The 15742-nt window shown below is 52.6% G+C and overlaps 1 protein-coding gene across 1 annotated transcript in view; it reads right to left on the bottom strand.

Moving 5' to 3' along the window:
* SNX30 (sorting nexin family member 30) overlaps positions 1 to 13845 on the bottom strand; it is an 86863-nt gene extending 73018 nt beyond the window's left edge. The window contains exon 1 of the mRNA XM_028515500.2: positions 13485 to 13845. Within this exon, the coding sequence (XP_028371301.1) occupies positions 13485 to 13640 (156 nt within the window). The 5' untranslated portion in view covers positions 13641 to 13845. The remainder of the gene's footprint in view (positions 1 to 13484) is intronic.
* Positions 13846 to 15742: the final 1897 nt, after the last annotated feature.

Below are 15742 nucleotides of genomic sequence, written 5' to 3'. Positions count from 1 at the left end.
AAAACCTGGGCATAGAGGAGACCATGGCAGGTTTTTCTAGAAACAGGGAATGCTAGAATGTTGACCGAGAATGGGTTTTCCAGGCAAGCTCCACAGTCAATCCAGACTGGAGTCACAGCCCCTGGGACCCCCTGCTCATTGCAAGCACACTCAGAGAATGACAACAGTCCTGAACCACAACACCAAGATGGAAAAGGGGTGATTTTAACAGGACCTGAAGGCCAGCACCTCCAAAGGATACTCTCATGGCCAGCTTGATGGGTGTGCCATCTGTATGGTAACATGGGCTACTGTCATTATCTTGAAATTCTTAATATTTTAAAAAAAGATTTTATTTATTTATTTATTTTTAGAGAGAGGGAACAGAGTGAGAAAGGGAGAGAAACATCAAACAGCTGCCTCTTGCACACCCCCAAATGGGGACCAAAGCCACAACCCAGGCACATGCCCTGACTAGGAATCAAATCTGTGACCTTTTGCTTTGTGGGACACCATCCAAGCAACTGAGCCATGCCGGTCAGGGCAAAATTCTCAGTAATTTTTTTAACAATGGGACAAGCATTTGAATTTTGTAGTGGGTCCCACAAATGCTGTAGCTGATTTTGGATACACTGGAAAACAACACTCATTGGGTTAACATAGCCGTACCAAAACCTAAGGGCTGAATAGGAAAGAATTTCCCATTTTCATCAGGCCAGAAGACAACTGTCCAAATTCTCCCTGAAATTCCAACACTGACCATTAAGGTAAGAGACAAAATGTAATTATTACCTGCAACAGAGAACCCAAGTTCTCCTCCAAACATGCCACACTTGAGAGTTTCTCTAATGCAAAGAAATCACTCTGGCCACCATCGTAGTATTCTGTATAATACACCCTCATCGTGTTAAACTGCAGTTATTCATTTGTGCCTGCTCTGTCTCCCTTCCTGGATCACGGGCGCCCAGAAGGCCAGGTCATCTTGTTCATCGAGGCATCCTTCGGGCGTGGTGCACGACGGGCCCACGTGAATCTCTGTGGAATGAACAAACAGTCCGAGTGCCCTTCACAGCTGCTGATGGAAGTCGTGCAATAAACAAGGTTTTCTGGGCCGGACAGGGTGGAGAATGGCCGCCGCGCTGCATTTCTGCAGAGTAAGGGCTGATGCCAGCAGGATGACAAGCCCAGTTCCTCAGAACATCCCTCTGGCCTAATTAAACCGTCCTAAATGCAGGCTCGGCTCCCGCGTCCGCAGTGAAACAACAATCCCGTCACCATCCTGCTTTGAATGGCAGTAAGACATCCCTCGTCTGAACGTCGGAGACCGGACCTGTGCCAGGCTGATGTCAGCTCCGGAATTCAGATATCTAACTCCCGAGCAGCATTAGCAATGCCTTCCACGGTGCACAGCACGGAGAAGCTCCTTACACACTTACAGAATGAATTGGCCTTAGCACTTCAAGCGCAGACGTAGTGTGGTTTATGAATACTGGCGAGAAATGAGTTTTAAAAGTATATACGCCCTCAGCGGGGAAAGGACGGTCTTTTCAGCAAGCGGAAATGGGAAAACGGGGTATCCACATGCAAAGAATGAATTTGGACCTTCATCTGACATCACGTACAAAAATTAACTGGATGAAAGACCTACACCTGTATCCCAAAACTATAAAACCCCTGGAAGGAAACAGGAAAAAGGATTCATGACATTGGACTTGGCAATGATTTCTTGGATATGACACCAAAGACCCAGGCCACAAAAGCAAAAAGGGAGAAACAGGACTACATCAGACTTGAAAGGTTTTTTGCAAAGGGCGTACAGAATTGAAAGGGAACCTACAGAATGGGAGAAAATATTTGCAAATCATATAGCTGGTCAGGGGTTAATATCCACAATAAAAAGAACTACAATTCAACCGCCACCACCACGAAAGTCAAATACCCTGATTTTACAATGAGAAAAGAACTTGAACGGACATCTCTCCAAAGATGAGACACAACTGGCCAACAGGCACATGGAAAGGTGCTCAGTGTCTCTAATCATCTGAGAAATGCAAATCACAACCGCAGCGAGATGCGACGAACGTCACGTCCACCGAAATGCCACCACCAAAAGAACAGAAAAGAGCAAGTGCTGGTGAGGATGCAGAGACAAGGGAACCGTTGGGCGCTGTTGGTGGGATTGTAAAAGGGTGCAGCCACGATGAGAACCAGGAAGGAAGTTCCTCAAGAAATTAAAAACAGAATTGCCGTGGGATCCGGCAACCCCTCTCCTGCGAGTGTAGTCAAGAGAACTGAGGAGAGTGGTGTGGAGAGGTGCTCACCCACGTTCACTGCAGTGTCATCCACAGCTGCCGACCAACCGGGAATGGGTAAAGGAAATGCACATACGTGTGATGGAGTACTACTCAGTCGTTAAAAAGAAGAAACTTTTGTCACGTGCTGTGACATGGATGAACTTGGAGGACACCGCAGTGCCCTCTGGATTTCTATCGTTTGCAAACCACACTCCTGACCACTACGCTCCCTGAGTCCAGTGAGACAAAGCCCAGTGAAACTGCCTCCCCCAACTGTCTGCTGCAACAAGCAGCCTTCTCCCCGGATTTCCCGGCCTGTTGGTCCTACCCACCCAATCCCAGCCAGGGGCTCAGTCACAGTGACCTGTCTAACCACACATACGGCTCTGCACCACACCTGCTTAAAATGCAATTGGCCTTCCCGTCACTCAGGCTAAAACCCTCATTACAGATCGCAGTCTGTCCACTACCTGCCTTCCCAGCCGCATCGCTCACCAACCCTCACACATACTCGTGCAACCCGACACGGCCAAGCTTGGCACATGCTGGTTTTTCTGGTCAAGTTACCCTTTCTTCCTCTGTCCACTTGTAAGACATCAACCCTTCATTCTCCAGCTCAGACATCACTCCTCTGGAAAAGCCACCGTCCTCCTAAGCATGGTCGCTCCTTACCTCTTTCCCTGTGTATTACTCTCCCAGCCGGCCTAGCTCAGCACCTGCTGTCCTGACCTGCAGCTGCCAGCGCCCTCGTTTCTCAGCCTGACTGCGTCCCCTGGCTGCGGACCCTGCTTTGCTCGGCCCTGGGGGCAGGCTGGAAAATGCTGGGGGATTCATGCCCAACACCCCCACCCAAGCTGTGCTTAACCAATGACGGGCAGGGCTACTGTTCGAGGACCCCAGCTCCCTGGCCTGCCGTAGGGATAACTGAGGTGCATTCTGTACAGGCTCCCAGGGTTCCCCAGGAGAGTAAGGCTCCAGATATGCTCAGTGAGAACTGACTCTGTAACACACCTCTTACTGGCTGCCTCCCTTTCCCTGTCGTACTCCTTCACCTCTCAAACTGCTGGCAGTTAAACCCTTTCTCAGCACCCTGGTTCTAAGGCAATAACACCACCTAATATTTCCATCGTATTTAGTGTGTGCCAGACACTAGTCTAAACACTTATTTAATCTTCAGAGCACCCCCGTAAAATAATACAAAATTTAGACAGGAGGATACTGAGGCATTACAGTAGCTGCCCCTGCCATCTATAGGGGATACTTCGTAAGATCCCCAGTAGATGCCTGAAACCACAGTTAGCACCAAGCCCTACATATACTATGTTGCTTCCTATACTTACCCATGACAAAGTTTAATTCATAAATCAGACACAGTAAGAGACTAGCAGTAACTAACGAGACAGAACAATGACAGTAATATACAGCAGTAAAGCTGTAAGAATATAATCTTTCTCTCTCTCACAGTGTCTCAGTATCCTTCTTGGGATGCACAAGACACAATGCCCACATGACGAGACACAGTGAGGTGAGCTACGTGGGCATTGGGAGGCAGCGTCAGGCCACTGCTGGCCTTCTGGCCGTCCGTCAGGAGGAGCACCAGCAGCCCGGGGCGAGCCCAGATCACGGAGCCATGACAACGTCCATAGCTAGCTGTCAGGAGTACCAGATGTTGATGGCTGGGGAAATCTGGTATTTTCAGACTCCAGTGGCCGTGGGTAACTGGAACCACGAAAAGAAGACCCTCGGATACGGAGGGAGGACTGCTGTACAAGGTTAAGAAGCTCGCCCGCGGCGGCAGAGCTGGTAAATGCATTCAGCGTCTTTGATATTCCATTGAAACCATCTGTGGATGTGTCTTTCCTCTTCATTGGACCACGACCCTCTCAAGGGAGAGACCTTTGTTTAATCTTTCTCAGCATCCCCAGCCTCTAGCACGCAGCCTGGCATGTGGCAGATGCTCAAGAGATACGGATTCTGAAAAGGGCCTGCACTCTGCCACCCAAACATGCCGTGGGCGTGTCCTTCCTCTGTGCCTCTTCTCACACAGGAGCCCCGAAACACTTCTTCTGGGCATCCCTCTTGCCCTTGTCCACTCTCTACCTACCCCACCACCCCACCAACACAGGACAAGAGCTCCGGACCCCTGCTGTGGCGGCCAGAATGAGGAATCCTCACATCCGAGGCAAGGCAGATGTGAGCCAGCGTATGACCCCTCTAATATCAAGTAAACAAACTCAATCGCTCAGATGTGAATCAGAGCATTTTTGCCCAGCGGTTATTTATGAGCTTATTTTCATCGGAGAGACCCTCATGTATCACGGAACGCGTGTTCTTCCCCATACCCTCCACTAACGCTCCCTTCTCCCTTCTCCTGAAGGCGTTCCTCAGCCCTGTTGTTGTCCCTAAGAGACCACCCTTCTTATGCCAAACTGCTGTGACCTCCTGCCCTCTGTGTGATGGTCAGTATCTGCTCGGGCTGAATTCGGACCTCGACCTCTGCACCTTCTGCTCCCATCTCTATTTAGATGGACTGGAGGCCCAACTCTATATAATGAAGAAGGGCTCGCCGGCGGCACCACTGGCGCTGGGCCCTGAAGTTCGGGTGGGCTTTCAGCCGCAGGGTTTGGACACCCTCTGTCCCGAACTCCTCACTTCAGACGGCAGCCAGTCATCTTTACAGCTCGGGCTCTCGCTCGCTTCCCCATCTCTGCTCTGCCTGCACCGGGGAGCATCGGCCTCCTAGACAGGAAAAGCAGCCATCCTCCCCTTACCAGAACTAGCCCTCTTCACCTGTGTAACCTTTGTCGTCCAGTCAACAACTCCGATCTAAACCAGGTTAACACCTTCCTAACCTCCCTCGCTCACTGCCGGGCTCTCCTCATCCCAGGCACCGATCACACACCCGCTGCTCACAAACCCTCTCGGGCTGGCTGTTGCCTCGAGGATACAAGCAACTCTCCACACCACAGCCCTCGAAGCAGTCTTCGGCTTCCCCCTGACCTGACTTCCCCCTTCCTCTGTCACCAGTCCCCACCTCCAGACTCTCAAAACCCACGCGTGGCCCCACTGAATCCAACTGCAGTGGGCACAGGCCTTTTCCACCTCCAGCCCTCCACTCAAGCTACTCCCTCTGCCCGAGCTACTCCCTCTGCCCGAGCTACTCCCTCTGCCCACACCGCTTTCCCCACCTGGCACCTGAAAGCTTCCTCAAACATCAAGGACCCGGTGAAAACGCACCTCCGCCACCTTGGCTGACCGCAGACGCACCCCCACAACAGTGGGCTGACCCACAGGACTTGAGCACCCCCTCACAATGCTCCCAGTGTAAAACTCAATTTTCACGTCACCTTTTAAGGTGTATGTACTGATCAATTTTAAGTTTCAAGGGACAAACCAAATTGAAAATAGTGTCAACGCAAGGTCCCTAAGACACCCTGGAATGGGGCAGCCCAGGGAGCAGGGCTGGCGGGCTTCGGCAGAGCAGGCACGAGTAGGGCAGGGGCAAGTGCTCTTCGGGCGCGCCCCGCCTTCCTCCCCAGCCCTCCTTTCCTCTCCGGCTGCAGTCTAAGGTGGGTGGCCTCCAGATCTCCGGAAACGACAGGTCACAATCTAACCAAGGGAGAAATTCTTCCCCCAGCATCCACCTGCGCAAACCTCAAGAAAGACTGCTGGGCTCTGCTAGGGTCTCCCATCCACCAAGGAAGAGATTTCGGCTGATGGAAGATACTAATCAAAGACCAGAGGCAGGAAGAGGCGAGAAGGCAGGGTGTTTCTCTCTGGTCCAGACAGAGTCCCTGGCGGCTGCTGAGTCCCTCTCCAGGGCGCCCTCCCACTGTGGTCTAGCTCTTGATGAGCAGCCCTGCTTACCACAGTTCAAGTTCCCACAGAAGCTCCTGCATTCTGATAATACCACCTCCTCCCACGGGCCCTCTGACCCGAGGATGACACTCCCTGGTTACTCCTCTGTCCTCAGCCTGATTTCTCATGCTCCCCATCACCTGTGTGACTCACTCCCTGTGTTACAGTCTCTCAGTGGGAGATAACTACAGTTGTTTTATTCCTTGACCAGACCACAACTAATACAGAAACTGAAAAACCCTAGGAAAGAAAAGTAAGAACGAACGAACAGGACTAAAAACCACCGCCACCACCTCGCATTTATGAAAGGCTCCCTACGTACCAGGCGCTCCTCAGGGCACCGTGTTTTAGAAAGGAGCTCACAGGGTTTTCACAGCAACCCTGTGATGTTGGCGCTTCTGTTAACCCATTTTTAAGATAAGGAGACTGAGGCTCAGAGGGAGAAAATCTCTCGCTGCTACAAAGACTATGGGTGGTGGAACTGGGATTCAAATCCAGACAACCAGGCTCCAGAGGGCAGGCTCCAAAATGTGACGGCAAGCAAAGGGTGTTTCAGGGGGTGGCGGGAGTCCCCACAGGACCGAGTGCTACTGAGAGGTCAGGTAAGATAAGGAATGCGAGGCATCCACTGGATTGAGCAGTCAGGAAGTCACGGGGATCCTTGCGCTGGGAAGTCAGAAGCCAGGCAGCATGAGGCAGGCCAGTGGGCCAGAGGTGAGGAAGTCCAGACAAGAGGAGCAGGCCTTTCTTTCAGAAAGTTTGGCTCTGGAGAGGAGTCACAAAATCAGGCAGGAGATGGAGGAAGAGACGGCACCACGGCGGGGTTTTCTTTATTCTTGCTTTGTTTTAGAAATGAGAGCCACTCTCGAGTGTTTAAATATTGATGGGAATGGGCCAGATGAGAGGGAGTCGGAAGACACAGGAGTGAGGCGGGAGGACCTCAGAGCAGGGTCTGGTCTGGGGCAAGCTGGTCCCACGGGGCCGGAGGGGCAGGCGTGTCATCCTGATCCACTTAGAATCTGCTCTGCTGCCAGCAGCGGGTGAGAGAGCAAGGACGGCTACAGATTCAGATCAGCGTGTAGACTGGTGAAAAGAAGTTCTTTTCCTGTGACTACTGTCTTCCCTAAGCTAGAAAACGAGGCCGCGGGCAGAAGGAAAGGTGGAGTAGAAGGGTGGAGGGTGTGAGAAGCAGAGAAAAGCTGTAGATCAGCCCTGGAGCAGAATGCGGCCCTACTGTGTGAAGCAGGGGTCCTGGCACCACTGAGGCCCCAACTGCGGTTGGAATCTGTGGTTATTCGTGACGGCAGGAGTTCTCCAGGTGCCTTTAGACACTCTTGGTATAGGCACAAGACATGAAAAAATGGGGTGATCCAGCCTGGGTGTACAAGGAGGGCAACGACGGACGAGATGAGCCACGGAATCCAACGGAGGCAGGTGCAGGCAGGAAGTCAGAGCACAGGTGCAGTCGGTCACTCCTGGGGAGGGGCCAGGCACCACCGCCTCTGGGCAGGAACAGTTCAGGGAGTTACAGTACAAAGGTGTGGCCACAGGGGGGTTGAATTCCGAAAAACGAGGTGAGGGTGACTGGAAATGGGGTCAAAAGACTAAGAGAGTTCTGCAGATCTGGACAGTGTCCCATGAGCTGAGGGCATGATGTGAGAAGACAGTGAGTTGCGGGGAGGGGAGCCTAAAGATTCTGATGAATGGGGGTGAGGAGAAGGGCAGCGAGGAAATGACGAGGAAGAAGAAGGTAGTGGAAGGTCTGTAATGGGAGTCGGTTGTTTCTGCCTGTCCAAAAGTCATTGGTTCCTACTTCTTCCAATAATAGCACGTTGATTTTGCTTTGGAAGCCACCTCTTACCTCCCCAGGTCATGAGGGGACTTCCCCTCATATTCTATAGTTTATTCTATAGAATAATATTCTATAGTTTAATCTGGGGGATAGGGACATGAGTGTTCATTGTTGGGAACTGCCCTGCCTGGTTTCAGAAGCTATAACCCCCCATGGCTAAGGCTGAGTGAGCGACCTTCAGACCATAAGCTACTAAGGAGACAAAGCTTATTTCTCTGGCAGAGGCACCGCCTCTGTCCCTTTTACTTCGTTCTGCCTGGCTCCCAATGCATGATCGGTTAGCCGATGATGAGTAAGATTCCTCAAGGGAGGGACAACCTAAGACAGGCATAGTCACAGGGGGCCTCCAGGGAAGGACTTGGGGGGCTATAGCAAAAGGGGGTGGTGGACCCTTTCCCCTCTACTTTGACATAGCCTGAATCCTCATTCTGTCTGCAAGAAGTCTTACTTCCCTTCCTGACTTAAGCCTGAAACAATGACAAAAGGCGGTGCAGCCCTATGCTGCTGGAAAGGGCGGGTTTCCCAGGCAATCAGGCCTAAGAAAGAAAATGTAAAATCCTGTGAAACCTGCTTTGCTAAGAATGCTTTCAATTAAATGATAAGGGTCTGAGCAGGAAATGAGTTTGTTTCCCAAAGTTTTATGGCTCTTTAGCTAACTGACCCTGACTCAGAATAAGCCCTCCTAGTTCTTTGTATGCTATCTATTGTTTGATCCTTACTGCCTGACAATGATTGATGAGCTGTACCTGTATTCCTGTGCAAACTGAACCCAATAAAAGCCCCACTGAGGCAAAGGCTCTTGGCCCTTCTCCTTTGAGGGATCAGCCACCTTTCCTCCCCAAGCAGATCATGTCTTGGTAGACTTATTCTCATCCGTGGCAGCCAGCAGGGGGGGGGGCCTGCAGGCGGAGCCCCCCACAATTCATGTCACTATTCATTCAATTTGTTCTACCATATAGATACATTGTATTCCTTAGATCACAGTTAAATATATGTATTTATATATATTTATAATATATACTTTGTATATATATTTCACAGTTAAAACAAGCAAACATACATAGAGAAACTTCCCTTCCCATGTTCTAAACATAGGGACCTGTGTCAGGTCTGAGCAATCAGAATTACAAAGATTGGTTTCCACACCTGACCCAGTTTAGGCCCGTGAGACGCCAGCCCAAGCTTGTGCTTGTGCTGGAACTATCCGGGAAGAGGTGCTCTCTTTCTTTTTTTTTTTTTTTTTTTTTTTGAGGTGCTCTCTTTCTGCTGGCATTGTGAGGCTTGTCTGCATAACCTGTCCCTTTGCTAACCGGAGGAGAAAGATAACACAGAAGAAAGAGAGCAGGGCCAAGAGGAAAGGGACAGATTCCCGACATCATTCAAATCCTTCCTTCCAGCCACCTCTGAAGCCAAGTACCTGGGGCTTTTCAGTTAATATTCTTTTAACTAAAAAGAAGCCTAATTCAGTGGACCAGTCACATGAAGGATTCTCACTGCAACAGCCTGTGCGATCCTCTTCCACACGTAAACCAAACCATGCCCTCCTCCTGCTCTGGACCCCGCCATGGCTCACCAGGCAAAGGCTGACATTCTCAGGGTGACCTACCAGGCCCCTGCCACCATGCCCTCCAACTGTGACTCTCCTATTGCTCACTCAGCCTAGCCACACCAGCCTCTCAGCTACTCCCTGAACCTCCCCCCCGCCCCGCACCGCCCCGCCCCCCACCCCACAATGTGCCTTCGGGCCTCTGCCGTAGCTGTTCCCTCCACCTGGCCTCTGCTCCAGACAGCCACCTGCAAACCCCCTCACCTCCTGCAAGTCTCTGCTCCAATCTCAAGTTCTCGATAAGCCCTAGCCGAGTCCCCATCCCCATGGCCGGTGATCCCGAACACCTCCCTGCCCTTCAGCTTCTTCCTTCCTTAGAATTTATTACATAATACAGCATGTACTCACTAAACGTACCCAATGAAGGCAGGGGTCTTCCACTGACTGATGCATCTCAAGTTCCTAGAACGCTGCATGACTCCTAGCAGGCCCTCACGTATTTGCTGGATGCACAAATAAAACGATATCAGCCTCAAAGGAGCAGAACTTGGTTCTAAGAGGCAGCGGAGGGAGAGGACACGGACCCCTATCTCCTGAGCCTGATGTGAGTGGAGCACAGGAGGAAAAGACACCTGCTTTTCAAAGACTTCAGGGGGTGCAGTGACCTCGGGGGCAGGAAGTAGGTGGAAGAGTTCAGTACAGCGGTTGAGGATGTGGGTAGGGTGTTAAACCGCAGTGAGAGGGCTTCATGTTAAGTTCTGGGAGGCACGCGGGAGCTGGAGGCTGAGTCAAGGCAGAAGCAGCCCAGAGAGGTTGGCAGATGAAAAGTGACGAAGAGAGATGGGCCAGTGGTTTACTTACATTTTAAATATTTTAGTTATTTATTTTGAGAGACGGGGGAAGGGAAGGAGAAAAAGAGGGAGAGAAACATAACATCGACCAGGAATGGGAATGAAACCCGTGACCTTTCGTTCGGTTTGCAGGCCGGCGCTCAATCCACTGAGCCGCACCAGCCGGGGGTAGCTTACTTACATTTTAGGTGGAGATGAAGGATGTGGTGATAAAAGGCCTTGGTGAGTTTAGCTGACGTCAAAAGAATTAGTCCTAGCAACTGCTGGTAAACAGAAAGGATTCCTCCCACCGCTCCGTGGTTTGAATGATACTAGATTTTCTGGGAGGAGCAGCCATCACCTACGGTCTCTCCCTCCTTCCCAGCACCTGGGGGTCATTCAGGAGTGTCTGCCGGACCTGGGCCCTCAGAAGGCAACTCCCCTCAGTAAGCAGCCTGTCAAATCTTCACTCTCCAAGCCCAGAACTGACTCTGAAACAGGCATCCAGGATCACAAACCCTATTATCCGAAAAAGCAACGGAACAGGCTTCTCTTTAAAGACAGACCAGAGAACTCACTGTTCCCACCTGCCCTCCACGCTGCCGAGGCAAGGAAAAGCAGGGCAAAGGGAAGCCTTCCTTCCACTGCTGCTGATTCACCTCCGTTGCCTTCCTTCTGTCCACAGAAACTTCTCCAGTTATGAAACATAGGTGCATGCCAAGATGCAAGGAAAATGTTACTCCCAGTCAGAGAGAGAAATTACATTGTTTAGCCTCTGAGGAAAAGTGGCTTACTATAAATCAGGCCCTTGGGAGTGATGTCATTTTGATGTTCCTTACAGCTATAGGAGCCTTATTAAATAATTAATAATTAACAATGAGGTCTTCAAGACTCTCTCTCTCTCTCACAGAGGTGTCTCTGTAAAGGCAGGCAGCAGGGACTAGACTTGGGCCTCACTTCCTGCCCATCAACGAGATCTCGGTGGTACAAGGCATTTGTCCTCCCAGTTCTTATCAGTAAAATGGCCATAGTCCTGAGTCAGGTGTCCTCCTGACTCAGAAGTGTGCATCATTATGAAGGGCGGCTCATTAAGCAAACATTTAAAACAGCCACCTGTAGCAGCCAGCCCCCAAAACGGCCCTGGTGATCCCCAACAATGCTGTTGATCCGTTCTGTGACTTTAAGTGACGCTCCACATAATAAAATCATAAGCTGACTACATAAACAAGACTGAAGCTCCCACAGTACCTCTTTAATGTTGTAACAAAATGACGTTATTGGCGGACCTGTGGATATGCTCGTGCCCTCTTCCCACACTGCACCAGCATGCGTCTCTGTGACCAGAGAGTACGGTAGAGGCCCACCACTTCCAGGTGGTGGATTACAAAAGACTGTGGCTCACATCTTGGGAATCTCTCGCTTTCTGGGATCACTTGCTCTGGAGGAAACCAGTTACCATGGCAGGGAGCCAGGTAGAGAGGGGCTATGATCTGCCAATAGCCAAGTGAGTGAGCCTGGAACCCCGGCCCCCACCTCAGTCCAGACTGCAGATGGTGGCAACCCTCGCCAACCCTCCTCAACCGCCACTTCATGACACACCCGAGTCACCGCGGCCCAGCTAAAGGGCTCCCAGATTTGTTGACCCTCTGGTGCTGTTTTCAGATGCTACATTTTGGGGTAATTTGTTACACAGCATAGATCATTCATTCACTATCCTACACAGACTTCAGATGGAAATCAAATGATTTAACCTCAGTTCCTCACCAACATACATGCAGGACAATTTCTCATTCCATAAAAGAGCAACAAATTATTTTCAGATATTTCAACGGTTACTTATTGAGTGTCAAATATGGGGAAGGTATTTGCAAGAGACATAAGCCTTCATATAGTATATAATTTATATGAAGAAACACAATCACAAAGAGCCCCCCCACACACACACCTCAAGCCGCTGAAACCACTGGTTTTATTAGCTTTTCAAGTCTTCTTGCTCCTCATGCTTTAGCCCCCACTCCCTACTCTCTGCTTTTACAAACCCTCCCAAGAAGGTACAGCGAGGACCCCCTCCTAGCTATTTTGACTGCAGGTATGCTCATTTTTATTGTACCATAAGCCCTCCCATCTAAGGGGGAAAGAAACTTAGGTCCCCTCATTGCATTTAGTATTAGGACAAGAAGGAATTTATATCTCACTAGGAGGAGGAAATACCGATCACAAGCGTTGAGTACAGTCCTGATTTCTGCAGTTAGTGACAAGTGTCAACTGCAGCGCTAATACAATCACAGCTCCAGTCCCGGGCACGGCTGAAATGGCGACGGGGGAGGGGGCCGGGGCCTCGGCCGCCCTCCCCTCCCCGGACTCTGCCGTCTCTCAAAGCAGCAGGAGGCTTGTGCTGCTCTGAAAAAAAAAAAAATCAGGAGCCTCGCTCTGCACAAAGAAGGTCAAAGGGCGAGTTTCTTTCCATCGACCACAAAACCAGCGGCTGCCAAACCTAAACAGTGTGGGAGGCCGTCAGAGGTGAAGGAAGCCCCAGACAGAAAACCACAGCCGAGCCTCCTCCCGCCCGCCCCGCGGCTGGGGTCGGAGTCAGGTGACTAGTCGGGGCGCACGGCAAACCTAGACAAAGGTCCCTCCCCGCGGGACCGACGGGGAGGAAGGCGGCTGGCAGGGAGCGCGAGGCTGCCCAGCCGGGCTTCAGAAAACCATTAACTCGCACTTCTTGGCAGCCCCAGCAAGCTGGAGGAGCTACAAGTTACTCGGCAGCCCAGCCTTCAGGGATGCCCCAGGAGGAACTTGGGACCCCATCCCAGGACCCAGGCGCCGCGCTGCACTCGCGCCCCCGGCCCCGGCCGGCAGGCGGGACCCCTCCCCGCCAGCTGTCACCAGCGCTGAGACCCAAAGCCGGGCAAGCCGGTCCCCTCTGGCCGCTCCCCCTGCGGCTGCGACCCCACCGGGGCGACAGAGAGGAAACGCCTTTTCCGAAGTCTCTGGGGGCGAGGGCGCGCCCGCCCCCGGGAAGGGGCGCCAGGGTGGGCGCGGCCGGGCGCCCGAGGGAGCTGGGCACCCATCATCCCTGCAGGGAGAGAAACGAACCTCCTAGTCCCCAGCTAAGCGCGCCCCACCTTGTCGGCGAAGCTGCGGGCCAAGAGCAGGTCCGGGCTGGGCGTGCTGTCGCCGCCCACGGCCTCCTCGCTGCTGGAGCCGGCCAGCGGGTGCGGCATGTCGCGCAGGGAGTGGGGCCCCGTGGACGGCAGGGCCTTGGGGAGCCCGCCCGACATGGCGTGCACCGCCCGGGACGCGCCGCCGCCGCTTCCTGCTGCTGCCCGCCGCGGCGGGCTCCCCCAGCGCCCCGGCCGAGGCCCCGCTCCGCCGCGGCTCTGTCGGAGGCCCTGCACCCGCCGGGCCGGGAGCCGCCGCCGCCCGCGGGCTCGTCTCTGCCCGCGCCGGGCCGCGCTGCGCTGGGCTGCTCCGCGCCGCGCGCCCCCGCTCCGCGCCGGAGCCCGCCGCGGTCCGCTCGCACCTTGGCCGCGGGCGGCCAGCCAGCACCGCCACGCCGCCCGGCCTCGCGCGGCCCCGCCCCCGCGGCGCCTCGGCCGCCCGGGGAGGCGGAGGGAGAAGGGGGAACGCGCGGGGGGGGGGGGGGGGGCGGGGAGGCGGGCAGCTCTGTCCCCGCCCGCCGCCCCGCAGGAAGTGCGCCCTGAGCCCGCGGCGGCTGTCCTCCGAGTGTCCAACCTCGCCGCGGAGAGACCGGCCCCGCGGAGGCTGCGCGCTGTCCGCCGAGCAAATGTTTAACGGAAATCAGAGGTGGAAAAAGACGTTGGAGGGCCCTGTTGTTGCATTCCACCCGCGTTGCTGAGGCGCGCACCGGCAGCCACGCTGGGGTCTGGGGTCTTCGGAACACCCCTGTGGGTTGAGATCGTCTGGCCTTTAACATAACCCGAAATGGAAGGGATTAGGAGGCCTATCATAAGAATGGCATAAAGTGCTATTATTAGGTTCAAAAGAGAACAACACGTCAAGGAGACTGCGTGAGATGTCTTCAAACGCACGCTGAGGTCCCCTTGCCATCTTGCTTCTGCAAGCGAGGCTGGGTCTGTGTTAGGTTAAACCGCAGGAGAGTGAGCGCCAGAAAATGAAGGGAGGGAGTGCTACAAATGATACGTGACTTTTAAACTCACATCTAGACCGAACTGCTTTTTGAAAGAACCGTGAGGTTTAAGCTCTTTTTTCATGTTTTTGGGCTTCCTTTCCGGGCCTTTGGCCTAGCTGGAAGCCCTAGCTGGATTCTCGGCATTATTTGCTGGCGGAGTGGAGATAGTTAAGGCATTCCTTCAGCTCTTTTGGGGATGGAAGTTCACTTCCTTACCCCACTTTACTTGTCTCTGCAACGTTTGTTCTTAGGGCCCTGTCAGTAGAGGTTATCAGTCCAGGCAAGAACAGATGGGTACCAACCAAGTAACAGGTGGGGTGGCTCATTGTGAGGGAGCAGGTTTTCCCTGTCTGTTCCCAAGCTCTAACGGATTGCCCCGTTTCACCTGACGAATCCTGAGGGTGGGATTCACTGTGGTCTACAGCCCACTTTCCTCGAGAAACAAGTCATGCTTCAGCAGGAGGAGAATGCAGAGAGCTGAGGCTGACCCAAAACATCGCTCAGAGACTCGGCGAACATTGGAGATCTTCCTTACTTTCCCTGGTGTGATTCATCGGGCCTCAATCACCTCTTACCTCCCCCACATGGGTCTGCCTGGTGGGGAGATGAGGACCGAGAGGACACAGGGGACAATGTGAAATGCTGCATCTCCCACACAGAAATGCCAGTGTCTGGTTCTCCTGGAGTTGGGCAAAATTACCTTCTATAGTCAACAGCTGCTTAACAAGCCCTACAGACCCTATTCGCCATTCTTCTGATTGGCGTTAAGATCAATAGCATGAGAATAACTAGAAATGAGTTTTCTATGGGTGTGCAGCATAGGTGTTTGTCATGGAATGGCATTATGCATTTTAACAACCAGGCTCCCTAAACATAGTAGAGATCTTATTAAGACTCTGCACAGCTTTCTCTTCCGCAGCCAGGGAAGAGTGGAAAGGGAACCAACGACCCTTGCATTCCTCCTCAGTCACCACAAGTGGGTGACCATGAGTAAGTTGCCTAATGTTAATGAACCTGTTTTCTAACCTAAAAAGAAAGAGCACACGGGGCGGGTAAAAGTACTCACTGTAGGTGGTGGTTGTAAGGATGAAGTAGCGTATTCTCTAACAATCCTAGAAAAATGCTGGCGTGGAATAGATGCCCCTAAATGTCAATCCCCTTCCTCTCCCTCTCTCTCAGGTTTTCTCTATGTTTTTTTCTTTAATTTACTTTTAGAAAGACGGTAAGGGT

The sequence above is a fragment of the Phyllostomus discolor genome, chromosome 3, assembly GCF_004126475.2.
Source record: "Phyllostomus discolor isolate MPI-MPIP mPhyDis1 chromosome 3, mPhyDis1.pri.v3, whole genome shotgun sequence".
NCBI lineage: Eukaryota > Metazoa > Chordata > Mammalia > Chiroptera > Phyllostomidae > Phyllostomus > Phyllostomus discolor.
This window is presented reverse-complemented; position numbering and strand designations above follow the sequence as displayed.